At 46.0% G+C, this 27,658-nt stretch overlaps 1 protein-coding gene across 1 annotated transcript in view; it reads left to right on the top strand.

Moving 5' to 3' along the window:
* Positions 1-1,031: 1,031 nt before the first annotated feature.
* CACNA1H (calcium voltage-gated channel subunit alpha1 H) overlaps positions 1,032-27,658 on the top strand; it is a 206,842-nt gene continuing 180,215 nt past the window's right edge. The window contains exons 1-3 of the mRNA XM_054042758.1: positions 1,032-1,131; positions 3,930-4,063; positions 13,751-13,848. Of these exons, the coding sequence (XP_053898733.1) occupies positions 1,039-1,131; positions 3,930-4,063; positions 13,751-13,848 (325 nt within the window). The 5' untranslated portion in view covers positions 1,032-1,038. The remainder of the gene's footprint in view (positions 1,132-3,929; positions 4,064-13,750; positions 13,849-27,658) is intronic.

Below are 27,658 nucleotides of genomic sequence, written 5' to 3'. Positions count from 1 at the left end.
CTTTTGCTTTCCTGTGACTGTGAATCAGACATTTGGAAGAAACCTGGTAGTTCCATGGTGCCAGCTATGCATCCGAAATACTACTCGGCAGGCCCAAATTACATATTCTCCCTCTGTTATCGCCCGGTGATAACCTGGCATCCCCTCTTAGACCAGCATCTGCTGCTGACTTCAGTTTGCCTTTGCTTTCGTTCACCTTGCCCGTGCGGTGGAGCTTGCATGAAGTTCCCATCTCCCAGGGCCTCCGACATTGCCCTGAGGAGGAGTTGTAGAAATCCTTGGATTTGCAGCATTTGGTGATCGTGCCGAGAACCTTACATGGGAACAAAGGGAATATGTCAGTTTAATTTGGAAAATTATTAATTGTAATTAAATGTAAATGGAACCGCTAGTCAAGTCTTAGGTGCATCCAAGGCACAGAAGAGGCCCACGACTCAGGAAAGTAATGAGGTAAGATGCGGTATAGGTGGAGCAGGCAGGATTTCTGGGCTCTAATCCAGACTCTGTTACTGACTCACCACGTGACCTTGGCTAAGTTACTTGACTGTTCCTTCCTCAGTTTCCCCATCTTTGTAATGCAGAAATTATTACCACTAGCCTGTCTTGTGGAGGGGGGTTGGAGGGTTTGGGTGATTTATGCTGATGAAGAGCTTTGAGATGAAGGTTGCTATGGACGGACAAAGAATTGTTGTGTCCTTGGCTGCTCTCACACCTGTATGAAATGTGGAAATTGATGACAAGGCGTGGAACTTCACCGGTGAAATCTACTAACTCGTCTCATTGCACTGTTCTGAAGCCCCTACTGTCCTTTCATCTCAGCAGGAGTCCCCTTTGCAGGGACCCTTTCCCCTCAGTTCCCAGAAACTTCAGCTGTCAGCGTATCTTTGGGGTGGTTTTTGTTGTTTGGATCGGGAGTGCTGGTTCTTTTGATGTGTAAACGGTGCCGTGTTTTTGCTGACACTCTCCGTGTCTTTGCCCATTGCTGACCAAGTGCCTCCTCCTTAACTCGCTGCTCTCACCTGGTTCGAGCATGTCAGCATGCTGGTCATCCTGCTGAACTGTGTCACCTTGGGCATGTTCCAGCCCTGCGAGGACGTGGACTGCAAGTCGGAGCGATGCACCATCCTGGAGGTAAGAAAGGGAACCTGATGCACTTTCACAGCTGGGTGGTAAAACATTAGCCAAAGGAGGACAGCGAGCCTTGTAGGCTAGTGATTCATTCAGGAGCCAGCGCCCTGAGGTTCTATTCCCAGTCCTGAGCCCAAGGATCTGGCTAGAGTGTACTAAGCGCCCATGCCTGCTCTGTTCTTCAGCTGAGGCTGCCAGCTGCATCCAAACGAACTGCAGATTATTGCCCACTGAGGACGGTGTACAAGTCCTGAGCTCATAAACCCTTTTCCTGGAACCTTAATAGCCTCCCAGAGCTCCAGGGGGCAGCACGTGAGCCTGGCAATCACATAGCTGACATATGCCACTGGGCTGCTCGTCTCTAAGCCCCTGTGTAATGTCCTGGGCATGCTTGACTCTTTAACACATGTGTAGCTTTAATACCCTGCAAACCCTTCCGCGGTAAGGAAATGTCATTGGGACCCCTAGTAGATCATCACATGCATCCACCTCTAAGGACTGGTCATGGATCACATGCAAATGTCAACAACCAGGGGTTCTCTCATCCCGGACCCTTCCAGCCTAAAGTTATGAGATGTTAGGTGCAGAACGGAACCAACCAGAGCAATAGAGAAACCACCAGAGCAATAGAGAAACCACTAGAGATTGGTTACCGAATAAATTGTAGAACCGAGCTGAGACAATACTGCAAATGGTTATCCTCCGTAGGAATTGCCACACCGCATTAGGGTAGGATCTGGTCCCAGCTGCTTCAGAGAAAGGTGCAAAAAATTGTGGTAGGCAATCATGGAATACCCTGCCCATGGGAAAAGTAGCTTCCTAGACCCCATCAGATGGCAGCTGGTCTGAAGCATCGGGTTTCCATTCCTCCCAACCATGTTCCTGCCTTTTGTTGTATGCAGTCGTTCACCCAAATGGATCTTGGCTTGGTGGATGTCTGTCATTCTTACAAATACCCAAATCCGCATGCAAACAGAGGGATTCCTGCATGAGCAAGAGTCATTGTTATTGATTATTCACTAAATATTCTCTTCAGAGAATCTCATCAAATCGGTTAGCAGAAACCATATTCTGGGTACGTCTACACAGCCCAGGCTGGCAAGCCTTCCCAGCCCAAGTTGTAAAAACAGCTGTGTCAACAGCACTTCGGAATTATGGTTCGGGCTGGAGCTAGGGCTCTGAAGCCCATCCTCCTTCCTAGCTTCAGAATCCGCGTCACTACGTCTACATAGCTATTTTTAGTGTGGTAGCATGAGCTCTGGGAGCCCGAGTCTGTTGATCCAAGCTGGGAGGCTCGCTGCTCCAGGCTGTGTAGCTCATAACCTTTGTGACTTAAATGAATCTAAGTGAACAGTTCACGAGGAGCCCGTACAGTGACCATTGTTTGCATTGAGCGTTGAATGATTACAACATGTCAGATATATTTGTAACAATCAGAGCATGCTGTGAACAGTTAGCAGACGGAAAAAGAGCGAAACATGCAAAGAACAATCAACCAACTTTCACCCCTGCCCCACTCCAGCTTGCAGGAAGAATGGAAGCCAAAAGATGATGTAGGAAGCATTGAGCTCCCTTGCGGAGACAACACGGATGCCAATTATCAAATGAACTGAGACGGCTGGAACACATTCAGTATAGTTTGTAAAGGAGAAGTGTTGGTATGTGAGCAGACCGCTAGAGTAGATAGCTCTCTCTCACCTGCACAGGTGCACACCCAATAGGTATATGCAAAGCCAGTTTGTAGCTGCCTGTTTTGTTACGTTTGGCAACAAACCATTCAGGCCTCAAAATGAACGTACCAGAGACACAACGTAGGAGGCTCTGCTGACTGTTACGATCACAAAGAAAGTGGTTGGAGGCAGGGACGGCTCTAGCTTTTTTGCCGCCCCAAGCACGGCAGTCGGGCTGCCTTTGGAGGCATGCCTGCGGGAAGTCCGCTGATCCCGCGGCTTCGGCGTACCCGCCGCCAAATCCGCAGGACCGGCGGACCTCGCGCAGGCAAGCCGCCGAAGGCTGCCTGACTGCCGCCCTCACGGGGACCGGCAGGGCACCCCCCGCGGCTTGCCGCCCCAGGCACGCGCTTGGAGTGCTGGTGCCTGGAGCCGCCGCTGGTTGGAGGGGTAGATCTGTCCACGTTCACATGTGTGGATCAAGAAGCTGCTGTAACTTTCCCGAGGACGTTTTTTCAAAACAGAAAAGCTTTTTCCGTGCGACTAATAATGATCAATACATCCCACTGCAGAGTCATAATTTATGGGGCAACATGTATTTAGCATTGAGTCCATTCCGTAATATTTCAGTTCCTTACCTGCAGCACATGTGGTCTGCCTGATTGATATTTCCTTCAGCCTGTGCATGATACAAAGCCTGGGCACCCCAAATGCACAGCACGTGTATCTCAGTTTCTCAATGGCAACTTGCCAGGACCCTGAGGGCCGCGCGGCATTTGCATATCGGTTTGCATATGCTTTAAATGCAAAAGTAAATGCGCAACAAGCATAACACGTTTGTGTGCTTGTATCTTTGTCACTAGATGAATAGAAAGAGCTTATTGTTCCTCAGCAATAAAAACCCAATAGTTGCATTTCAGTCAGTGTTATCACCCAGCAGGCAATCCAGGATGTGTTTTGGGTTTTATAGCTGACACTTCAGTACTCCATGAGCCATGGTTTGATCACCTCAGTTGTAGATACACAATATCCATACAGTAGAAATATACATATGCCTGGTTGTTGTTTTTTTTTATCCCTGCGATACAGAACCACAGTAGAACTCACTGCAATCATCTTTTTATGACCTAGGCATTTGACCATTTCATTTTCGCCTTCTTCGCTGTGGAGATGGTCCTCAAGATGGTAGCTCTGGGGATCTTCGGGCAGAAGTGTTACCTTGGAGACACATGGAATCGCCTGGACTTCTTCATCGTAATGGCCGGGTGAGTAGCCAAAGCTCATAAATTAATCATGCGCACTGGAGGCATAAACAAATCCACCAGTCGCCCAGGCGACTTTTGGGTATTTCTTCAGGAAGCTGCCAAGTGCGAGCCAAAGAAAAGTCATGTAAAACCTGATCTCAGAGGCAATAAAACGCTGTTGAGTTCAGCTGTAATTGATTTTGCAAAAGCATCTGCAAAATATGAAATGGGAAACTGCTGTTCATCAGCCCAGCCTGAACCTGAGGGTTGGGAGGGCGGGAAGGGGTTAGAGAAGGCGTTCTGCAGCAGGACATCCACCTGACCCGGCTGCGTTCTATGGGTGTGTCCACACAGCAGCTAGACCCCCGTGGCTGGCCTGTGCCAGCCAACACGGGCTCTGGAGCTGGGGCTGCAGGACTCTTCCATTGCTGTGTAGACTTCCGGGCTCAGATTGGAACCTGAGCTCTGGGACCCTCGCACCTCACAGGGTCCTAGAGGCCGAGCTCCAGCCTGAGCCCAGAAGTCTACATAGAAATGAAACAGCCCAAGCCCAAGTCAGCTGGCACAGGTCAGCCAGGGGTTTTTCTTTCCTGTGTAGACATACCATGACGTTCTCTAGCCCTTGAAAGTTTGGGGTACGAAGGGATGGGGGCTAAACGATCATTTAAACCACTTGATTTTGTCCTGCCACAAACTCTACGTCATGTATCTGTCTGTGGATGAAGAAGAACAGGAGTACTTGTGGCACCTTAGAGACTAACAAATTTATTAGAGCATAAGCTTTCGTGTCTGTGGATGTCGAAGCTTCTTCACCAGCAGGCACAGGGGAGGTCTGAGCAGCAGTGGAGGGTTGCAGGAAAAGTGCCAACTGGAATGCTGGCGACCCGGGTGCTACAGTACCAAAGGCATGTGCCTAAGCCCCTGGCAACCATTGATGTGAACCTGTGTACCAAAATAAGAGCTGTCAAGCCCCTTCTATAGCAATCTTTGCCGGCTTCATTTCAGTCAAATCAAATCCATTCCGATCTGGGCACTGTAATAACCAGCCTGTTCCCAAAGCTCGCAGTTAAGGCTCAAGGACAGATGACCGGGTCCCTTCTGTGTCTCTTGCAGCACGCGTTGCTGGACCATTGCAACCTGTGCTGGTGCTTGAGCACCTGAAAGGGACACTGATTAGAAAACCACCGCAAGCAAAGGTGAAACCAACTGGCTTTCTCCTTGCCCAAGCTCAGAGACGTGCAAAAGTAAAGAGCAAAAACAGGGGGAAACCAATCTTTTCCTTAACAGTTCTGTCCATGCTAATAATCTAAGGCCTTGGCTACACTTACCCGGTAGTTCGGCGGCGAGCGATCGAACTTCTGGGTTCGACTTATCGCGTCTAGTCTGGACGCGATAAGTCGAACCCGGAAGTGCTCGCCGTCGACTGCGGTACTCCAGCTCGGCGAGAGGAGTACCGCGGAGTCGACGGGGGAGCCTGCCTGCCGAGTGTGGACCAAGGTAAGTTCGAACTAAGGTACTTCGAACTTCAGCTACGTTATTCACGTAGCTGAAGTTGCGTACCTTAGTTCGAATTAGGGGGGTAGTGTAGACCTGGCCTCAGATGTTAGCAACATAGATATGGGATTTAAATTAACGTATGAGATTTTCAACTTGACACTGTCCCTACCTGGGAAGCGACCATGCTGCTGTAACCCGCTGGCCTCAGTGGGTGCTGTTAGGGCGAACGGAGACAGCGGATTTCAGCTGAGCAGGAAGAATCTGGCTCAGGAAGGTTAAAGCATCAGTGGGGCTAGCCGTGGGGGGAAGGGCAGAGAGCTGGCTGTCTAGCACACTTTCTAATCCTCATAAATTATAAACACATGGTCATTTCTGCTTTAAATTTATGTTTGTTGACATTTGAACACACCTCGCCCAACCGCTGCTTATTCTCCTGAGACAAGTTTATGGAGCTGGTTATTTTACACTCCCAAACACCCTTGGAAGAGCTGATTCCTTTAAACTTCAGGTTCCCAGTGACCTGTGGAGAAATATTGAGCAGGTTTAAAAAATGTCCTACAAATAAACTAAATAGGTCCTAAGACTGGACAATACCTACTCAAAGCAATGTTACCGGCTTGGTGTACAATTAGGAATGGAAAATGTTTGGATATTGCATGTAATCTTACCTTTAAAAATATATGTATATGGAGATATACCTATCTCCTAGAGCTGGAAGGTCATTGAGTCCAGCCCCCTGCTTTCACTAGCAGGACTAAGTACTGGTTTTGCCCCAAATTCTTAAGTGGCCCCCTCAAGGATTGAGCTTATAACCCTGGAGTTAGTAGGCCAATACTCAAACCACTGAGCTATCCCTCCCCCCAATATGCAATATCCTTTGAATATCCTGGGCTTATAGTACTTGGTTTGGGAGTAATTACAACATCCCTGCAATGTGTTTTATCCTTAAAGTGCTCAACCTTAACTCCATCTTAATGTAGTTTTTTGTCCGGGAATACAATTAGGAATGGACTTACTGGGATGACTAAAACATAAACCGGTCTGAGCTGAGCCTCCTTGGAACCAGCCTTTGGCTACAGTTTAAGAAAAATCCAGTTAACTTCATTTTAGCCCCACCATGTATTTTTTAGGCTATAGTCAGGAACCAGGTGCACAAGCATAGTTCTGTGTAAGACCATCAATTCAGGAACCATTCGATCTGGAATCTATACCCAGCGGTGCTGCCACTGTCTCTCTGTGGGACTTCAGGTAAATCACTGTTAGAATACAAGTGAGAACGCCCACTCCTCTTATCCTGGGAGCAGAGGAGCTTCTGCATTCCATTAACATTTGGGAGGTTCTCAGATGTTATCATGATGAGCATCAGAGCAATGCATATTAAAATGACACACACGCACGAAGGGAGAGTCCTCTACTGCTGCTTAACAATCAGACTTTCCTTGGCTACGGTATTTGTATCTCAGTAAGCTGGAAAAGTAGGCCTACTAAGGGAGGAGGGATAGCTCAGTGGTTTGAGCATTGGCCTGCTAAACCCAGGATTGTGAGTTCAATCCTTGAGGGGGCCACTTAAGAATCTGGGGCAAAATCAGTACTTGGTCCTGCTAGTGAAGGCAGGGGGCTGGACTCAATGACCTTTCCGGGTCCCTTCCAGTTCTAGGAGATAGGATATCTCCATTTAATTTATTTACAATTTAAGTCTGTTAGAGGTAGTTTTCCAGCCCCATTTTATAGACATAAAAGGCTGGTGGAGGAGAGAAGGGAAAATCAAACCACTATTAACACAAGAAACCCTTCTGGTGAGATGCTGTTAATGCTGAGGACTGACATGCAGAACAATCCATTTGCAAGCCAGTCCCAAGGGCCTCTCAAGCAGCTGGAAGGTGCAATGTGGCCTATGACCATTGTACCTTTGGCGCACGCCTGTGGGAATTCTAACTTTGTCACCCACAGGAGAGACTTGAACTTGAGGTCCAAACATGAACCATTTCTCCTCTTAATTTGCCTTGTCGTTCTCTGCTTGGCTAACAAGCCCTTGCATCCTCTCCCTGTTCCCCAACCCTGCCTGGGTTTTCACCTTCGGATCTAAAGAAAGGAGAGCCTTGGAGGGTGACTTGAATTACAAAGTACTTTGGAAACTTATTGCTGATGTTTCTGGGCAACAAGCAGCAGTTTTACCAGGCAGCGTGTGACATAATAAGTGGGTTGTTTTTCTTGGCAAGCGGACCTGGAAGCGATGGAGCCTATTAAGGGGCCCTTCTGATAAGCAGGGAAGTGAGTGACAAATGGGCAATGCCCGCCATTCCATTTGCCCTATTCAGTTTCCTTAAGCGAGCTGATTTACACTAATAGCACAGTTATCGAGGAAAGCCAACAGTAAGCGGGAAAACTACAAAATAAACAGATCTTCTGCTGTCAGCAACAGATTGCATCTGGAGGCCGCTCCAGCAGTGAATACTCGCTGTCTCTGCTTGCCTAAGAAAAGTACCATGGGAAGTTTCAGCCTGGAGAAAGCTGGCTCCGTTTCCTCTGAGGGCATGTCTATACGGCAATCAGGAGGCGTGACTGCGGCAGATGTAGGCATTCCCAGCCTAGACTGGAACAAAAAAGCTCACTACAAATAGTGGTGAAACCATGGCTGTGTGGACTAGCTGCCCAAATGTAGAGTCAGGATCTCAGGCAGGTGTTTACTTGGGCAGCTAGGCTCACATATCTCCACTTGTACCGCTGCAGCGTCACTCCTGTTTTCAGTGAGGAAGCTCGATCATACCTACCTGTGCTGCAATCATACCTCCCGACTGCAATGCAGACATACCCTGAGTCTGACCACGAGCCTTGTCCGAGCAGCAAAAATGTGATCTGCCATTTGACCCCTCATGACTGCTAATGTCAAGTGGGTCATTTACGTCTCTGCTCATTGGAGCGGCCCCTGTGTCGTGAGAAATGCATTAGATGCCATTAATCTAATTGCTCTCCAGACCAAGAGAGCACTTGCCTTTCTTGGAAGAGCAGAGAGGAAAGAGCTGTGACTTCTGTTCTCTGGCATATTGAGGCCACGATAATGGTCCGATCTGTACGAATGAATGATGATGCTGCAGGACAGGACACATGTGACATGCATGTGAGGCCGTGACTGTTTCTCCCTGGATGCTCAGGGTCTTTGCACGCCTATGGTCTTCCGTGGCTTTATACCCCACGGGCTGTGTGTGCCATCCTCCTCTATTATGCATCAGTGCATAATGGTTTGTATTTCCAACGCATCCCATCTAAAGCATCATTAAAGGCTACACAGAGAGAGACTAGAGCCAGACTAGAGGAAGACTTGGGTGTAGCAATTGTCCTGACAACAAGAGAAATAAGACTTGGGGAAATAAATACAAGAGGAGGGGGCAAGGGAAGGGCTGACGTGTGAAAGCTGCCATGGGGGAGAGGGAGTGTAACATGGAAGGGAGAGTGGCAGGAGATGGGACGAAGGGGCAAGATCACTGAAGATGAGTGCAGCAGTGCAGGGAGAATGGTAAGAAGAGGGAAGCTATGCGGGGAGCATGGGCTTGTTAAAATAAGAGCAGATTAGATAATCCCCCGCCGAACTGACGATGGATTTCCCAGCCAATACCCACCCCATTGCATGCTTTTAAATGTGTTTCTCTCTTCTTGCTTACCTAGAGCTGGGAGCAGAATTCTGGTTATTCCAGTCAATGGCTTTTTTTACCTAGACAGAGTCCAATGGTTCCGTATTCCATTGGATTCCCAGCCAAGGGTGCCTTTTCTCCCAGACAGATGCTCTGAGGGAGTTTCTGGGTTCCACCCTCTATCACATAAAGGAAGGAAAATCCCAAACAGTGAAACACATTTATGGGGTGGGGGTTGCTAAATTCACAAGGTTTGTTAATTAAGCAAATTCTTTTCCGCAAACCGTTAGGAAACAAATCCCTGACTTAATCCTCCCTAGATGCAGTGCAATGAGTCTGCCAGTCCTAGTCTGTATTGACTACGCAACTTCTGTAGAGCACAGGACAGGTCTTCACTACGGGGGGGGGGGGGTGTCGATTTAAGATACGCAAATTCAGCTACACAAATAGCGTAGCTGAATTCGACCTATCGGAGCCGACTTACCCCGCTGTGAGGATGGCAGCAAAATCGACCTCCGCGGCTCCCCGTCGACGGCGCTTACTCCCACCTCTGCTGGTGGAGTAAGAGCGTCGATTCGGGGATCGATTGTCGCGTCCCGATGAGACGCCAATTCAGGCGGGTAGTGTAGACCTAGCCTTAGAGACTGAAGAAAGCTAGAAAGCACGTGGGGAAAAAATCCTATCAGGTATCTGTCAGGTCTCTCACTTTACCTTGCAGTGAAAATTTAACACTGAAGTTCATAGACTTAGATGGCCTGATTCTCAGTTATTCCATTCCTGTACTTGGAGCATGTAACTGGGTGGGTCAAAACTGAAGGTTGTGAAAATGAGAACCAATGGCAAAAAAAGAAAAGTGATCTAAAGCATTTCACTCTTAAAGAGAGCTTTTGTTTTGAGTTGTGTGTGAAGGTTTTTGATGGTTTTATTGCATACTAAGAGCTCAAGCCAAGCCTCCTGTCGTCAGAGGAGACAAACTGAATAAAAGCTAGGTAGGGATCCAAGGACTAGTACCCACCCAGACAGCGTAGGAACTCTCAGTGGAGCACTTTCCAACTGCTTTTACATTCTATTAGTAGTTTTAAAACTGGTGTCCAATTAAAGTAGAACCCACTTACTCAGCCATCTGATAAATTGCAAGTGTGCCTTATTAGGACGTCAGCCAGGGAACTGAGTCAGGAATCAGTGGTATTCATTTCAGTGACTTTAAACAGAGGTTTGTCTATTCCTGAACGGTCTGTTTGAAGTGCACACCTGGTGCTGGCTACAGGCCTAGTTACTGTAACTAGCAGGTGCAAACTGATGTTTGTTATCAATTTCCCACTGTGTGGTCCTTGCTTCTGCTAAGTGCCACATCCCTGATATTCTGTGATCTGGCTGCTTAATGCATCCAGGTTAGTTTTCAGAACTGTTTTAGTGCAGTGCTAAATTTTAAAGCTGTCCCTCTAATGTAAATTTAGTTCCTAGAGGCAGACTTTAAGGTAAAGTTAGGGTTGCAAAGATTTATTAAATGCTTCAGGGAAAAAAGTTATTAAAAACAACAGCAAAAAAGTCCAAAAAATGCTAAATTAAGGCTAAAGGGCCAATTTCAGACCTGCTGTAATATTAGTTAAGTTAATGGATGTATAGCAGGAATAACTCCAGCCAAAGGTGTGAAAAAATCAAATATCTGAAATTCTTGAAGTTCCAAATTAAACTTCCCAAATAGCCTTAACTCTGTCCTATGCTGTATCACCAATCACTTGGAACAGATGTATACTCACACTTACCTCTGTCAGACAGACAGATTTACTCCCACTGGCAGAATGTATAAAGTATGCTGAGTCCTTGGCAGAACTTTCAGATATTCAAAATTACTGGTGCAAATCAGGCAAAGTGTTGCACTGCAGACTTCTCCGTTGTCAAAGGTGCCAGTATGCTTGGAGAACAAATGAATAAGCAACACTTTCAGTGTGTAGACCAAGCCAATTTTGTGTTCGCTTTGCACGAAAGTTTTAGACATTGAGTGTACGTGGACACACGTCCGTGTTCTTTATGAGAATGTTTATGTGAGTTAAACTCCGCTATTCAAATGATTGTGGAAAGTGAACTTACAAGGGCATAAGCAAAAGTGAATGCATTGTTAAATCTGAGCAAGCACTCTAAGAAATGGGTGGAAATCTGTCATCCAGTTCTCCTATGCAATCATGATCACAGCTTCATAATAACCCTCTGCACAATGCCTTCTTGTGACTCCATGATAACGGGACCACCACAATGTTGCCATACTTCTCTTTCCATCTGGATGTTCCAAAGAAGAGATTCCACTATATTGTAGCTTATCAGACTGTCGTTGCAAAACATGACCTTGTCCTCCCACATTTGTGCTAGCATAAAAATACCAATTAGAATCCTTGGGTTAATTTGCTGAAAGATGTGCTGCCATCATAAAGTGGGGATATTTTAAAAATAGAAATCCCATATCTGTTACCTTATTGTACCTTTAGATTACTGAAAGTACCAAATTTTTTAAATCTCAGTCCAAGTCCTGGGCTAGTCTAAATCAGCATAGCTCAATGGAATGACACGGATTTATATCCGCTGAGAATCTGGCTTCATGTTTGTTGCATTTCACTTGACCTGGAAACCAAAATCAGTGTGCAGTTAAAACTAGGCTAAAATGAGATTTCTAAAGCCCTGATGCAGCCAACCTTATTCTCATGAGTAATCCATTGACGTCAGTGGGACCACTTGCGTGAGTAAAGACTACTCTCAAACAAGCAAGCTTAGCTATTGTTTCTAGTCGGTTTCGATTTCACTTTCACTCCCTGGTTGTGTCATGGGCAATCTCAGTGCCTATGTTCTTAACACGACTGTGGAATGTTTACAATAAAAATGATTTCTGCTGAAATTTTAAAATATTGGATGGAAACATTTCTGGGTATTTGCTTTTGTCAGGCCTCCCTCCTTCCCACTCCACTTTTTAACTTGTGTATTCTTTTAAAATAAATAAATAAATAAATAAATAAAAAAGGCTTTCTGGTACCAAAAACTGGTTCACAGTCTTGCTCTTGATGCATTGTGGTATCTGAACAGGAGTAGTGAGAGAGATGTGACATATTTACAAGTGCTTCCCTGTAGTCCGTTCAAATGCTATAAATTGTAATTACAACCAAGCTAACTAGCCAGAACCCTATTTAAGAAAAAAAAATAAAGCCTGACACACGTTTACCACTCCTTGTTATAGAAGACCAATGAAACTGACTAAATTTAACATCTTTCTCAGGCCAGGAGAGAAACACGCGTGTGAAATGGCAACAGGATGTAAAAAATAAAATGTTCCTTCTTTTTAATAATGTAATGCAGCCCAAACTACCTGAATGTTATTCCCCAGCTCTCTTCTGTAAAATTTTGTGGTAGGAGAAAAAGCCAAGCTTTTCATGAAAGTACACAGGGGTAGTACAAGGAGGTATCACAGGAGTAGTGAGAAAGGAATATCAGGAAAATCTTCTTGTCTGTGAGCTGTGCGGAGCTGTGGAATAATCTCCCAAGCGAAGGGATTAAGCATTGGAACAATTTGCCAAGGGTCACAATCTGTCTCAGTTACTGACGAGTTTTAAATCAAGACGAGATGTTTTTCTAAAGAGAACTATTTTGGGGGAAAAGAACAGGAGTACTTGTGGCACCTTAGAGACTAACAAATTTATTTGAACATAAGCTTTCGTGGGCTACAGCCCACTTCTTCAGATTCATGTAGTGGAAAATACAGTAGGAAGATAGATATATACGCAGAGAACATGAAACAATGGGTGTTACCATACACACTGTAAGGAGAGTGATCAGTTAAGGTGAGCTTTTATCAGCAGGAGAGAAAAAGAACTGTTTGTAGTGGTAATGAAAATGGCCCATTTCCAGCAATTGACAAGGAGATATGAGGAACTGTAGGGGGGGGAAATAATTCCCCATTTCCCCATGCTTATCCCCCCCACGCCTACTACTGCACCCAGTAGTCATGGTGAGTGGCACTCATGCATGTGGCTAGCCCCAGTGACTTCAGCAGGATGACTTCAGTAAGTAGCTGCAGCTCCGTGTAATGTACCATGGCGGGTGTTTTTCGAGGATGCCAGATAACTCAGAGACACCAGGGAGTGATACTTTGGCCTGGTCTGCACTGGGAGGGGAAGGGCAGGGGAATCGATCTAAGTTATGCAACTTCAGCTACATGAATAACAAATGTGAAAAATCGGGACGGGAGTCGGGGGTAATAGGAGCCTATATAAGAAAAAGACCCAAAAATTGGGACTGCCCCTATAAAATTGGGACATCTGGTCACCCTATCCAGGAGGCACTACCTCCAGCAGGTAAATCACAGCATTACCTAGGCAGCTTCCTCTGGTGCTGCAACAATCCCACGCTGCAATAGCCTTCTGCTAATCCTGCAGCTCATGATGGTGCCCATTGTCTTGCTTAATCCTGAGATAGCCAGGGCACATACTGTCCGGCTAACTGACCCACCTGACAAGCTAGGAACTGCCCCTTTTCTGCCTTGTAAGGCCTAGGAGATGAGACACCTCTGTTCTGATTTCTTTCTCTCTTTCTTCCTTAGCATGATGGAATATTCTCTGGATGGGCACAATGTAAGCTTATCTGCCATCCGAACTGTCCGGGTACTCAGGCCTCTACGAGCCATTAACAGGGTCCCAAGTAAGTAAAATCCTTTTTTCCCAGAGTGATGAACACAAATGTATATGTGATTCAGAACATGCCTGGGGAAAGTGGCACAGCACCAGGGAGCTAAGCAGGTGTGGCTCCTACTGACGTCCATGCAAATTTGATCCCTCCTGGGTGCTTTGTTTATCCCATTGTCACAAGGTGTCTGACCCCTTAAGAGGAAGGGGGCCTCAGTCCAGCTGTGACCAGCTTAACTCAGCTCCCCAGGTGGGGCGAATGAAGATCATGTGACTTATAAAGGAGAGGTCTGAAGAGCGAGCAGCTGGTAACACTCTAGCTAGGAAGCCCAGGAAGGGCAGAAACCGAGGAAGCTGTAGATGGCATGAGGAGCTGGAGGGAGCAAGACTGGCTCTTGCAGGGAATAACGGGATTGTTTGCATTATAACCCAGCCCTGGGAAGGGGCACTGAGGACTCCTGACTCAAGGGGAGAGAGATTGAACTGAACTCTGGAAAGGAAGGCTGAGGGTCCGGCTGGAGCCTATGCTCTGAGACCCTGTGACTGGTCATGGCCCCTCAGTGATGATGGCAGTGTGTGTCAGTGAGATCCTTGCCCCACTGGTCACTGGGAGGGGCCGTGTCCCTGGCTTTGGGGCTCTGTGATGGGTGAGGAGCTTTGACCAGAGACACCGCTGTGGAGACAACGAATTGCTTGTCCACAGTGCTACAGCCATGAAACCCCACTGGGAGTGAATATGGCGTTGCCCTGGTGGTGCATGAATTAGACACGTTTTCTTTAAGGGGAAGGTTATCGCTGCTGTATTCTGTCCTTGTGAAGGTATGTGGTGATTTTTAGGGCTATGTGGGGGACACACAGTGGAGCCAGATAACTAGGGATTTCGGGTACGTGGCTGTGTGATGTATTTATATGATCGTAGCACCCAAAGGCCCCTATCAGAATTGTACCCCATGAGGCTGGGGGCTGAACTAACACAGGAAGATCCAGTCCCTCCCCTGGAGAGCTGAAGCAAATCTACATGTAGACACCAAAGGCTCTGTCGGTGCCACTTGCATCCCCCACTGCAGAGACCACAGAAGCTGCCGAGTCGTGCAGCTCTGAAGGCGTTCCAAGGATCTGGGTCACTCAGTCATAGCAGTTTTCTGCCGTATGTGGCTTATCACCTCTGCCCGCCCCCTTTTGGGGTGGTAAAGACTCTGGCTCCATCCACCCAGTGGCCATCCATGGCAATCAAGCAATGTTGTTGCGACACAATTCAGTGAATCCCCCAGAGTCTGAACTGGGTTGTGTTCTTCCTTGTCTGACTGATAGCTGGGCTGAGGCCTCTCAGGGAGGCCAGTAAAACTGATGTTCCAAAGAGTGGGAAAAGCAAAGGCCTAGAATCTCCTGGGCAGAGTACGTAGATTGTAAACTGTGCAAAAATCTACTCCTCTGCTTCCCTAGGGCAAGTCACATTTTTATGGGTGAGCAAAATATCATTAGTTTTAGCATTATCATCAATCCTGGTGAAGGGCGGGGGTGTAGATTTTGTATCTAGGCCGGTAAATGTTCGTATCTTGATTTTAATAAAGTTTTGGACGCAGTCCCCCAGGACATTCTCATAAGCGAAGGAGGGGAATGTGAACTATAAGGTGGGTGCAGAACTGATTGAAAGATGTACTCAGAGTGTAGTTATCAATGATTTGCTGTTGAAATGGGAGGAGATATCTAGTGGGGTCTGCAGGGGTCAGTCCTGGGCCCAATCTATTCAGTATTTTCATTGATGACTTCAATAATGGAGTGGAGAGTATGCTTATAAAATTTGTGGATGACGCCACGCTGGGAGGGTTTGCAAGCACTGTAGAGGACAAGACTGGAATTCCAAATGACCTTGACAAATCAAAAAATTAGTCTGAAATCAACAAGATGAAATTCAGTAAAGACAAGTGCAAAGAACAGCACTAGCGAAGGAAAAATCAAATGCACAACTACAACATGTGGAATAACTAGCTAGGTTGTAGTACCACTGAAAAGGATCTGGAGGTTACGAGTGGATCACAAATTGCGTATGAGCCAACTGTGTGATACAGTTGCAAAAAAGGATAATATCATTCCGGGGTGTATTAACAGGAGTGTTGTATGTAAGAGATAGGAGATAATTGTCCCGCTCTGTTCAGCACTGGTGAAGCCACAGCTGGAGTACTGTATCTGTTTCTGTGCACCATGCTTTAGAAAAGAGGAGAATAAATTGGAGAGAGTCCAGAGGAGAGCATCAAAAATGATAGAAGGTTTAGAAAACCTGACCTATGAGGAAAGGTTAAAAAAACAGGGCATGTTTAGTCTGGAGAAAAGACTGGGAGGGAGGGGGAGGGACCTGATAAGTCTTCAAATATGTTAAGGTCTGTTCTAGAGAGGACTGTGATCAATTGTTCTCCGTGCCCATGAAGGTAGGAGAAATAGTAATGGGCTGATCTACAGAAAGGGAGATTTAGATTAGGTAGTAGGGAAAAGTTTCTGATTAAAAGAGTAGTTAGGCTCTGGGATAGGGGCATCCCCATCACTGAAGGTTTTTAAGAACAGGCTGGACAAACACCTCTCTGGGATGTTCTAGGTTTACGTGTCCCTGCCTCAGTGCAGGGGGCTGGACTTGGTGAATTCTCAAGGTCCTTTCCAGCCTGATATCTCTGATTCTATGGTTATTTTCCAAGACTGTTTTAAACTCTTTGGGGCAGGGAAGATTGTCTCCATTCCTGGCTATAAAGTTCCCAGCACACTGGTATCTCAAGGCAAATCAAAATGTTCCTTTCAGGGGGGGAAAAAAACTCAAGGCTAAGAAGATCCCGATTTTCTAGATAGGCTCATTGCTCCTCTCAGATGTATAAGGTCTTGCCATTTCTTTGCGCTCAGGATTAGTGGCACAACAGTCTGTGCTTCTGGTGAAATACCAAAGAGCGTTCATTGCAATGTGGGACAAAATTGGGTTCACCCACTGTAGAAAGTTCAAGTGGTCCCTAAGCCCATTTTCAAGTGGATTCAGCTGTTTGTCGCCTAAATCCAATTTGAAAGATGAGCCAACCAGTTGAAATTGTTTCCCCATTGCTACCATCCCTCTTCTGAGTGATCCTTCACTGATATGCTAATTCTATATCCCTTTCATCACTCTTTAACTGAATCCTCTCTTTTTGGAGAGGCAGTGTAATTGTTTGCAAATCCTCAGGTTCCCTCCAGAAATTGCTTTTCCTGCTCCTTTTTAAAAATGCATTTGAATTATATGGCATTATCACTGAGCATCCCACTTAGATTAATTGCCCATAATGTCGGCACAGCTACAGACAGCAAAACAAACTCCCACTAAATTGTTCCGATTCCAATACCTTACATGAGCGGGCAAGAGAACAGATGATGTTTGCCTGCAGGAATATTCTTTGAAGTTTCTCTCGGCTCTTGCAGTTTTTAGACTTTCTTTTTTAAAAAAAAAAAAATCCATGATGGCATTTTTTCAAGTCAGAAAAAACTTTGGAGGGCACACACAAGGAATGAGGGGACTTCAGAGGCTTTGGATTCAGAATTTAATTTTTTTATCACGCTTTCTCATCAGGCCAGAAATATCCCAGGGAGTAGCCTTTCTCATGGGTTTTTGGCTCCGTTGTTTCTAGTCCCAGCTGGGAGTGGGAAAAGTGCAGAGTGGAACAAAAATATGAGCTAGTTGGTAAGGGAGTTCTCTGAACTTCTTTGAACCACATGAAAGGTTCAGGTTTTGGGGTAAAGGTTCAAATTGGTTCTTATTTTTTTTCTGCATCCATTGAGCCACCCCTAGCTGCCTTTTGAATTAGAGCGTGTTTTAGGCTGTAATTCAGGAGAGCATTTAAACCTGTGCCTAATTTAACTCAAAGTCAATCGAACTTAGGCACATGCTTAAGTGCTTGGTTGAATTGGGGCCATAAGGACAATCATTTTATTCTAAGAGCTTGTCTGCACGACAGAGCCTTTGCCAGTACTGCTATGCCAGCATAATTATGCGGAGACGCAGCGTATTCTGGCATAGCTACACTACTTCCCCAAACAACATTAGCTGTGCCAGCAAAAGCCCTCTTCTGTCGATCTAGTTGTGTATACATGGGAGGGGTTATCTGGCATAGTTCTATCAGCTGGGGGGAGATGATTTTTTTAGCACTCCCAGCTAACAGAGCTATGTTGGCACAACTTTGTATTGTAGACTAAACCTAAGTAAATGGGTCTGAACCAACATCCCGTCTCTAAACGCCTCCACAACTTTGGGAAAATACTGATCCGGGTCCAAAGTTTACAGCTCTGCTCCATTTCTCGGCTCTCTGGTTCTGCTTTATGAGTTTGCAACTGAGGCTTTGAAGTGGGATTTTTTTGGGCACTTTGTGCCATAATCCCTGGTTTGATTTTTCTTCAGAAGAGGGGTAATAGAAATTCATCTTTTTTTTTTCATTAATAGACGATGAGATTAAATTCAAAAAGCTAAACCCATGTTTTGAGTTGGTTGGCCTGATGAGCCGCTGGGACAGCCTCCTAGTGTTAATAGCATCTTGAATTAGTGCCAAAGTAGGATTAGTATTCTTAGAAGTATCTCAGTTCCTGGAGGGTAGATAAGCACAGACTGTTTCTTGTTTATAAGGCACTAACTCTGTCCCCTTTTGACTTTGGTATTTTTAGTGCTCCAGCCTGATGTCTGATACAATCCAGGATCTCCCCTGAATGGACCGTGATAACCCCCCCATTATTTTTTCAGAGCAACTGACGACCTTTATAATAAAGATGACTTACGTTTGTACAGTCAGGCAGCTTTGATCCAGGGTGATTCCAAAGCTTAACACAGAGGGAAATTCACCCCCTGCTGAAACCCTGAATAAGGCGACTCATCCCATAAATCAGTATAACAATTGGCACTAATCAGCCATAGGGACGAAGCCACTCTCCAGCCATAGAACGGAATTAAGCTGTCTGAGCAAAAGGGTGGAGAAGGTGGGACGGGAACCTTGCACTGCAACTGCCCATTCCTGCTCTGTGATTGATGAGGGTCATTGCACAACTTTCCTGAACATAATTCAACCCGCAAAACCCCCTTCCTGTGCCTCCCTGAGATGCAGCATGTTGGCTTGGCCTCATTTGTCTCCTCTTGGAGTGTGTTAAAATCAGCCTTGCCAAATTGCCATCAATTGGGGGTTGTGGATGGAGGGCTTAAAATATCTACCTGCCCATCAGAAAAAGGGACTTCCCTTGAGTGAGTGGCGTGGGATAGACCTTTGCAAAGCTCATCTAAGTAGAGTAGTGTAGGAATAGCGGTTCTCAGACTTCCCCCTACTGGGACCCTGGGCTAGATTATGTCAGTCTGGAACATACCAGGCTACAGGACTCCCCTTGCCCACACCCCATACTGTGGTCCCATCCATCCATTAAGGGATGGGGAATATGTTCCTTTCAAGAGAGATGGGGCAGTAACATGGTTCCCCCCCACCCCCAGAGACATATGGTGCTTGGACCCTTCCCTTGGGGCAGCAGGCTCACATCCCCTGCACAGAGGCAGGAGAGCAGTGAGGGGGACCCCCATATTTAACCAGCAGTTGGAATGCATCTGTTTGGGTGAGTGGACCAGGCCTGCTGTACATGTCTTCTAGCACACACACAGCCCTCTGTTGGAGTAGTGCTGGTCGTAGCTTCTGAGTAGAGTTAACACCCCATTGAGATGTATGGTGCAGTTTTCCCCCTTGCAGCTTTTGTTTCAGGCTCTCTGCAGATTCAGGCAGAGGTTACTGTGCCAGTTGCAATGGGGTCACATTTTTCAAGCTTTTCTTTGCAATCATGAAAGGTAGAGACTTACTTAAAAAAAAACTGGTTCTAACAGTCACATGATTCCAGAACCTGGCACAATTTCCCTTTGCCTTGATCCAGCCTTTTTGAGACCTCCCTCCATTACTTTTTCCAAACCAGGACCCCCTCCCATTTATCACATGGGAAGGCAGGGTGGTCGCAAGAACCCCTGATGTAGGAAATCTAGAGGGAGTGATCGAATAGGAAAGTTTGGTCCTGAGATCCATTTTACCTCCCCCTAGATCCTCCAGTTCGGATGGAATAAGAAAGCAGGTAAGAATTCTTCTCTAGCTAGGCTGATCCCAAGGTCCTTTTGGAAAGAAACCCAAGTTGTATGTAGAGCTAGTATCATTTCACAGCATTGCAGCAGTGCTTGTAATTAAAGACAAGTGATGTATAAAGAGAGAGGTGGAGGGATTCATGCACACACGATTTGGGCACCTTTTTTTTAGATGCATAGATTCTAAGGCCGGAAGGGCCCATTGTGATCATCTGGTCTGACCTCCTGGATAACGCAGAGCATAGGACTTTGCTGAATTAATTCCTTTGTGACCTGGGGCAGATCTTTTAGAAAAACATCCCATCTTGATTTTAAAATGACCGGTGATGGAAAATCCACCACAACCCTTAGTAAGTTGTTCCAGTGGTTAATTACAGTCACTGTTAAAAATTTGCCCCTTATTTCCAGTCTGAATTTGTCTAGTTTCACTTCCAGCCATTGGAGCTTGTTACACATTTGCCTGATAGATTGAAGAGCCCTCTATTATCATTTTTTTGTTCCCCACAGGAGTGCTGGAACAACTGACATAGTGGGGGTGCTGAAAGCCATTGAACCAAACTGTAAGCCCTATGTATTATGGAAACCACTTCAAACCAGGGGTTACAGCAGCACCCCCAGCACCTCTAGTTCCAGCACCTATGGTCCTCCATTTATTTAATTTAAAAAAATGAATCAAAAACACCTCCGTTGTACCTGGCTATGCCTGAATTTATCCTTCCTTGTAGGCATAACAAAGGAAGTGTCTCTTGGTTCTGTCTGACAAGCTCTCTGTCTTCGCAGTTATATGTGGTTTTCAATAATCATTAAGGGCCCCAAAATTGATGATGAGTTGCCTTGTTTGTTAGCGTCAGAAATCCAATGGAATCAAGACAACTTGACCCAAAGTCCACTGACCTCAAAGGGGGTCTTGCTACTGACTTCAGTCGGCTTTGGATCAGGCCCTAAAGGAGTAAATTGAGGAGATACGGAGGAGACGGAGGAGGGGGCGTTCATGGGTCAGTTCAGGGAGGGCTGTTAATGCATGGAGGCAGCATGGAATGAAGTGTACAGATGTTTGTGAGGGAAGGTGGATGTCTGAATGGGAGAGGATGAGGGCAATGAGAACAGAGACCAATGTGCAAAAGTACAGAAGGGCACAGCTGTGATGGTCCTTGATGACCAGAACAAAAAGCTTGACGTTGATGAGCCAGCGAGGAGGAAGCCAGCGGAGGAATCCAGTGCAAGGAGAGGCGACCTGGTGAAAATGGTGGGGCCGGAAAATGGTCTTGGCAGCTGGTGTTTCAAAGAGACTGGTGGAAGCCAAATTGGGTATCGAGGGCTAACTGCATTGAGAGTTCAGCTTTGCAAGAACAATCGTCAAAGCAGATTTTAACTGCAGTTACTGCACGGTAGATAGAACTGTCCTCTAATTCCTTCCAACGGGGAACCAAAAGCCTCCAAAGTGGAGATCTGTCAAAAATAGCACAGCAACTTATCCACACGACAACCTTGCACTTTGCCTGGCCCCATCCAATTCTATTACCCCTTCGCTTTCATGTGCAATAAATTCATCCACAAGATATTTTTTCAAAGAAAAGAAAGAAAGGAGGAACCCAGCCAATAAAAACATCATCTGTATTAGAAATTATTCCTTGGAAATGACTGGGAAAAAAGATAATTCCACGATTTATGTTTTTGGCATGGGCTGTAAGGTTTTTAATAGCGGTCACTGTTTTCAAGCTCATTTCATTGCTGGGTTGTTGTTGTTGTTGTTGTTTAAATATGTGGTTTAAAATGGGCACCACATGTAATGAAGTTGAAAAGAAATCATGAAGCTTGTTTTCAGCCTAACTGATGCTAATCCTCTTTTCCCATGCCACACTTGGCATTTTACTAAGAGGGTCCAAAGTGCCTTGCGTAGATAGCTAACAGATGGGATCAATCTCTAGAGCGGTGCCACTAAACAACCAAGTTGTCTGGCAGAGGAACATAGATATTAACCATTTTTGGGGAAAAGAAGGTAAGATGGAGGAAAGAGAATCGGATAAGGGCAAAACTTCTTCCTACCACTGGGAATTACATGAGCCTTTTGCTTTTCCAAAGATAGATTTGTTAGTCAAGTCTGAAGGGCAGTGCTATTGAATGTGTTCCTTGGGTTTAGAATTACTGAGTGCATTGGGAAGGAACACTATGAAATAAAAACTCATTGTGCGCTCAAGTTAGTCTCCTACTGTATTTTAAAAATATATATATTTGTTGTGACATTGCAGCTCCTCGAGCTTGTGCTCTTGAGTGACCTTAGGGAAGCAACACGTTGAATAGTTAACGCACACGACAGAGAGTTGGGGAAGACCGAGTTTTACTCTTAGCTCTTCCATTGACTCGTTCAGTGACCTTTGACGAGTTATTTATGCTGTCTGTCCATCGGTTTCTCCATTTTGTAGGGAGTAACATCTACGTCACAAGACATTGTGAGATTAGTTATTACTGCTGAGGTTTATCTTACTGGTAAGGATTCTCTCTTCCTGATCCAGCCACTTTGCACCACTCGGACAGGGTAAAGTGATGGACTCTGGCCCTAACTAGTATAGGTTCCCCTACAGTTCTCTTGCCAACAGTGGAGTTAACACACAGTGGAGTTATATCACAGCTGATATAAGATCCCACAAGGACCAGAACCCGGCTATGTACGTTGTTGTACCCTCCAACCTCTTGTAACTTATGCCAAAAGGCCTGGGAGGGTGCAAATGCAGTTGGGGAATTAGGGAGGCGTAACTTGCCCTGCTACTCATCCCCTTCCCCCCCGCATCAAGCTTGTCTCCGTATAGGAGAAGAGATGAGCTATTGTTTGTAGCTGATGATCTCACCGTGCTTTGAGATCCTGGGATGGAATGTGCCATACTGTAGCAGCACATACATCTCTATATGCTGCGTATAAATCAGTGCAGCTCCGTTGACTTCAATGCAACTGCCTCGATTTCCACGAGCTGAGGGTCTGGTCCCGTTATGCCAAAAAAAGTGGCACTGCCTAGGCGACTGGGCCAAATCCTGATGTTCTTAGCCCATATGCAGCCGAAACTCCCTCTGAAGTCAAAGGACATTGAGCTGCCGCCCTGTGTAATTAAGAACTACTCAGAGATGCATTAGACATGACTTGAGAGTTGGCTGGAAGAAGCAGCAACCTGAAAATTAAGAGGCTAAGAGAGAAAATACATCAGAATTTAAATGCCATTCTCTATCCAAATGGGATAACTAATGGAGGGTAACATCTTGCAGGGGCGGGGAAATTAAGGGAGAAATAGCTCTACACAGACCGGGAGAGCACTTTGCAGCGCAGCCTCTTAACAGGATAAAATGCCCCTGAAGACTGCACTGTCGCCAGCACTATCTGTCAGACCGACTGATTTGCACCGTGCAGTAATCACGCGCCATGTTTTCTGTCGGAATGTTCAGTGCCTAAAGCTCTTTCCTTTTTTGGAACTTAGCACTGCTGGGGGTTTTGTTAGTTCTCCTTTTCTTTCTCTCAAATCTACAATTATCAGCTGTTCAAATTATGGTTGGTTGGCTTTGCAAAGACTCATTTAACCTTTATTGAACCACTAATTTGCATGTCATTATTCCTCAGGATGGGTTTTTTTTCTTGCTTTAACTTAAACTTGGAAGTCACCCTGACCTCTAACTACAAAGCGCAGAGCGAAGGCAGAGTTTGACCCTTCATTTCTGAGCATCTCAGGTTTGATGGGTAAGCCCCATCCATAAGTCCTTGACCAGTACAGTTAGGCTTAGAAGACTACGTTTTTTTAATGGTAAATGTCAATCAACCTCGATATCACCATACACACGCCAGCTGATGAAAAAGTATTCCAATCCAGAATAATCGAAATTTACAGCTAGGCAAAGTAAGGAAAATGCTGCTTGAAAACTTCTTAGAGTTGATTTAAGGACATTTAGTTGTTGACAATTTGTGTTGTAACAGTTATAAAGCTTTACCATTTTTTTTGAATTTCAACATCCACTGTCATTGAATAATTATTGTCTAACCCACACACCCAGCCCATAATTTCCTGCAACTGTGAAAATTTAATTGGATAAAAATCAGGAAAACATGCTTAAAAATAAACAGCGATATTATCAGTCGAAATCATAAAAAAAACTTAAAATCAAATTCCGCCAAGCCTAAGAATATTAGAGAGACAAGGTGGGTGAGGTAATTTCTTTGATTGGACCAAATTCTGTTGGTGAGAGAGACAAGCTTTTGAGCTTACATTGAGCTCTTCTTCAGGTCTGTATAAGCGCAAAAACTAGTCTCTTTCGGAAGCTGGTCCAATAAAAGATATTACATTATCCACCTTGTCTCTCTAATATCTTGAGACTAACATGGTTCCAACAAGGTTGCAAAGCCTAAAGCCTACGTATAGTCAAGGAAACCATGCTAGCAACGGTCATTTTTAAACATGGTTCCTTCCACAGGGCCAAGAAGGACAAACCCCTTAATGGTACTAGTTTGCCATGGCTTCTTTAGGTGACAGGCTTAGTGTTATTAGGGAGGCTTTGTGCATCAATGTGTAAATGAACGGTCGTCACACACAGCATGGGACCGTCAGACAGCACCAAACTCCATGCATTAGGAGAACTAGGCCTTGAAGAAGTAGATCCGCCTCTACCCCGATATAACGTGACCCGATATAACACGAATTCGGATATAACGCGGTTTCACCGATAACACGGTAAGATTTTTTGGCTCCCGAGGACAGCGTTATATCGGGGTAGAGGTGTATTATGACTGAGGTTTCTTTCCCTCTCCCTGCTGGACTGCTGCACCGTTTCCACAGAGCAGTCTTTCCCCTAATTGATTCTGCTCCAGTTGTCAGTCTCTGGCTCACCATCTTCCTCTGCAATATTACCGGGGCAGTGGGAGGAATAAACAGCAGGAGGAGAAAAGCTCACTTGCTGCTTTTTCACTTCCACTTACTGAAGCTATGGTACCATGAGACACCGTCATGGTGTCCAGAGGGTTTCTCTGCTGTCTGGCGCTCCGGCACAGCTGACATGACATTTCCCCTGCTTTGGGGTTGTGGATTGGTTTGCATGGACGCCGGTTCACTGTCTGGCCCTATTTCATAGGTGAGGAATAAACAGTATTAGTAAGAGATAGCAATTTTACAATTGTCCATGCTCTTTGCAGAATTCTAAACCATATCCAAGTAGGGATGGGTTCCGTCACTCACCCCCCCCCACCCCCAAATGCAGCCACCTCTAGGGTGGGACACATCAGCCACTAAAATGACACCAGCAATATTATACAACCGTTTAGTGCAGGAAATTGGGAAGAACCTTGTATTCAGAATAGATTGCCAACTCTTTGGGGCACAGTCTAGATCTTAATGCTACTTGTACTGTCAAGTGCCAAGCCCATTTCTGGATGTCATAAATATATAATTACTATTACACCTCTACCCTGATAGAACGCGACCCGACATAACACGAATTTGGATATAACGCGGTAAAGCAGTGGGGAGCCCCGGGCCCTTTAAAGCGCCACCCGAGCCCCGCTGCTTTACCACATTGTATCCGAATTCGTGTGGAGCCCCAGGCCCTTTAAATCCCCACCCAAGCCCGGCTGCCGGAGCTCCGGTGGTGATTTAAAGGGCCCGGGGCTCCCCGCAGCGGCTGGAGCACCGGGCCCTTTAAATCACCGCCAGGGAAGCCGGTCCAGCCCGGCACGGCTTACCGGCTCTTGCTGGTACGCCCTACCGGACTGAATCCGATATAACATGGTCTCACCTATCTCAGGCGGTGAGATTTTTTGGCTCCCGAGGACCGCGTTATATCGAGGTAGAGGTGTAATAATGATTCATTTCAAGAGAATTCATTTTCATTTTAGGTAGGCAAAATATAATAACCCATATTGGTATTTGGCCCCAATACCAGGTCACATACCCCTAATTTTGTGAAAAACAACACGAGTAGCCCAGAATTTCCCCCTAGCTGCCTTATTTGGGTATTTAACAATAACAATTGTATTTAACTACCTTAAGAACTTCTATCCCCTCCCCCACCCCGTTACCAAGGCATCTGAGTGCATCACAATCTTTACTGAATTTATCCTCCCAACTCCCCTGTGAGGTCAGGCAGGTCTCTCATCTGCATTTGACAGATGGAGGACGGAGACACAGAGAGGCTAAGGGCTTGTCCCCGCTGCAGTGTTCGCTCCAGGTATAACTCAAGTGCTGCCCCAACCTGACTCCCATCCACACACAAAAGTGTCGAGCTTGAGTTCAGTGGTGCTTTAAACACCAGCAGGCCGGCCTGGCAGGATGTAGGTTGAGGGTAGAGTGGCATTTGAGCTAGTGATGCAGTGGGGACTCCAGCTGCTCTGGGCTGCTCATACAACCAGCCTGCGCAGCTCAGGGATTGTGTTGTCCTCGTTTGACCCAGGCTAGGTCAAGAGGAGTCAACTCGAGTTGACGCTTGCAGTGAAGGCAAGCCCTCCGTGACTTGCCCTAGGGCACACAGGATGACTCTGATGAAATGAGGTCTCCCACTTCCAGGGCTAGTGCCCTAACTTAGTGACCCGTGTCTGGGAGATCTTCCACAGGACTTTCCTATTGCCATGGCTACTAGAAAAGAATTATAGTCTAACTATGGCTAACCAGTCATAGGAAGTGTGGTGTAGAAGTGGTGATCGGTTCTTTATGCTGTACAGCAGTCCGGTTAATCCCCTTTGGCTCTTGACATCCGCCTGCTTTCTTCCTTTTCCCGTCCTTGTAAATTGCATTGAAATCCTGGTTTGCCCCTTGGAGGACTCTACGGATCTGTCCTTTTACTTCTGGAACAGTTAGTGCCTTTTGAAAATGCTCGATATGGACGTCCCAGAATCCCCACCTCCAGCCTCCTAATAGTTCAATACCAATCAGCCAAAGGGATTACAATGCTGTTTCCCTGAGGCAGCCAGACAATCAGTCAGGCATTGTGAAAGGACTGGCAGTCTGACAGCAGCACAGTCTGACAGCACTTGAGAGCACTCCGGGAGAACGGTGGTGGGTATGAGGGGCTTAAAGTGTTGTCAGCAAAGCTCCTGTATGGTTCAGGTAATGTTCACCCATCTTGTTCATAGTTTGCACCCTGTGGGATCTTCATGTTCCCGCCCTTTTTCTCTCCTATCACATAAATATTGCACAGAAACGAAAGTTCCCTCTGGCTGCGAAGAGCAGGGTTTGACACATCCATTGGCACCAGTAATGAAATCTTGGGCCCATTGTAAAGCACTGACTTACCGGTAGTGTATATATCAGAGTGATGTCGCCCTCTGGGGGCTGGTTCAGAAAGAGGATAAAAGACCTACTGCTACCATCAAGTAGGGAGGTTCTTCTTTAGCTTCAGTGGCAGAGGTCTCTGTTTTGGAGTAGAAGGGACAGATTTCTAGCCCTGCTTCCCTACATGAGTGTGATTGTTGTCTGTAGGCCAAGGATTTGTTACACCACAGCTGGGGCACTGACAGGTTGTGAATATTATTAAAATGCTTCTGCCCAGATGAATTTTGGGTAGGAAAGGATTCCTCAGGGCGTTGGGTGAGTTACTTGTTGGCATGTGATGGTTTCCCAGAAGGTAGTTTTTGAATAGAAGATGATGCTGGCAGGTGGGCTGAAGAGTAGGGACGTTTCTTTAGAAAGTTTATTGAGCCCGTAGTCCATCAGAGAGGCACAAGCCTTTGGCCTCACACGTCCTCCTGCCCTGCAGGGTGAATTCC

This window comes from Malaclemys terrapin, chromosome 10 (assembly GCF_027887155.1).
Source record: "Malaclemys terrapin pileata isolate rMalTer1 chromosome 10, rMalTer1.hap1, whole genome shotgun sequence".
NCBI classification, from domain to species: domain Eukaryota; kingdom Metazoa; phylum Chordata; order Testudines; family Emydidae; genus Malaclemys; species Malaclemys terrapin.
The sequence above is the reverse complement of the archived record's forward strand: the minus strand, read 5'-3'. Positions and strand labels throughout refer to the sequence as shown.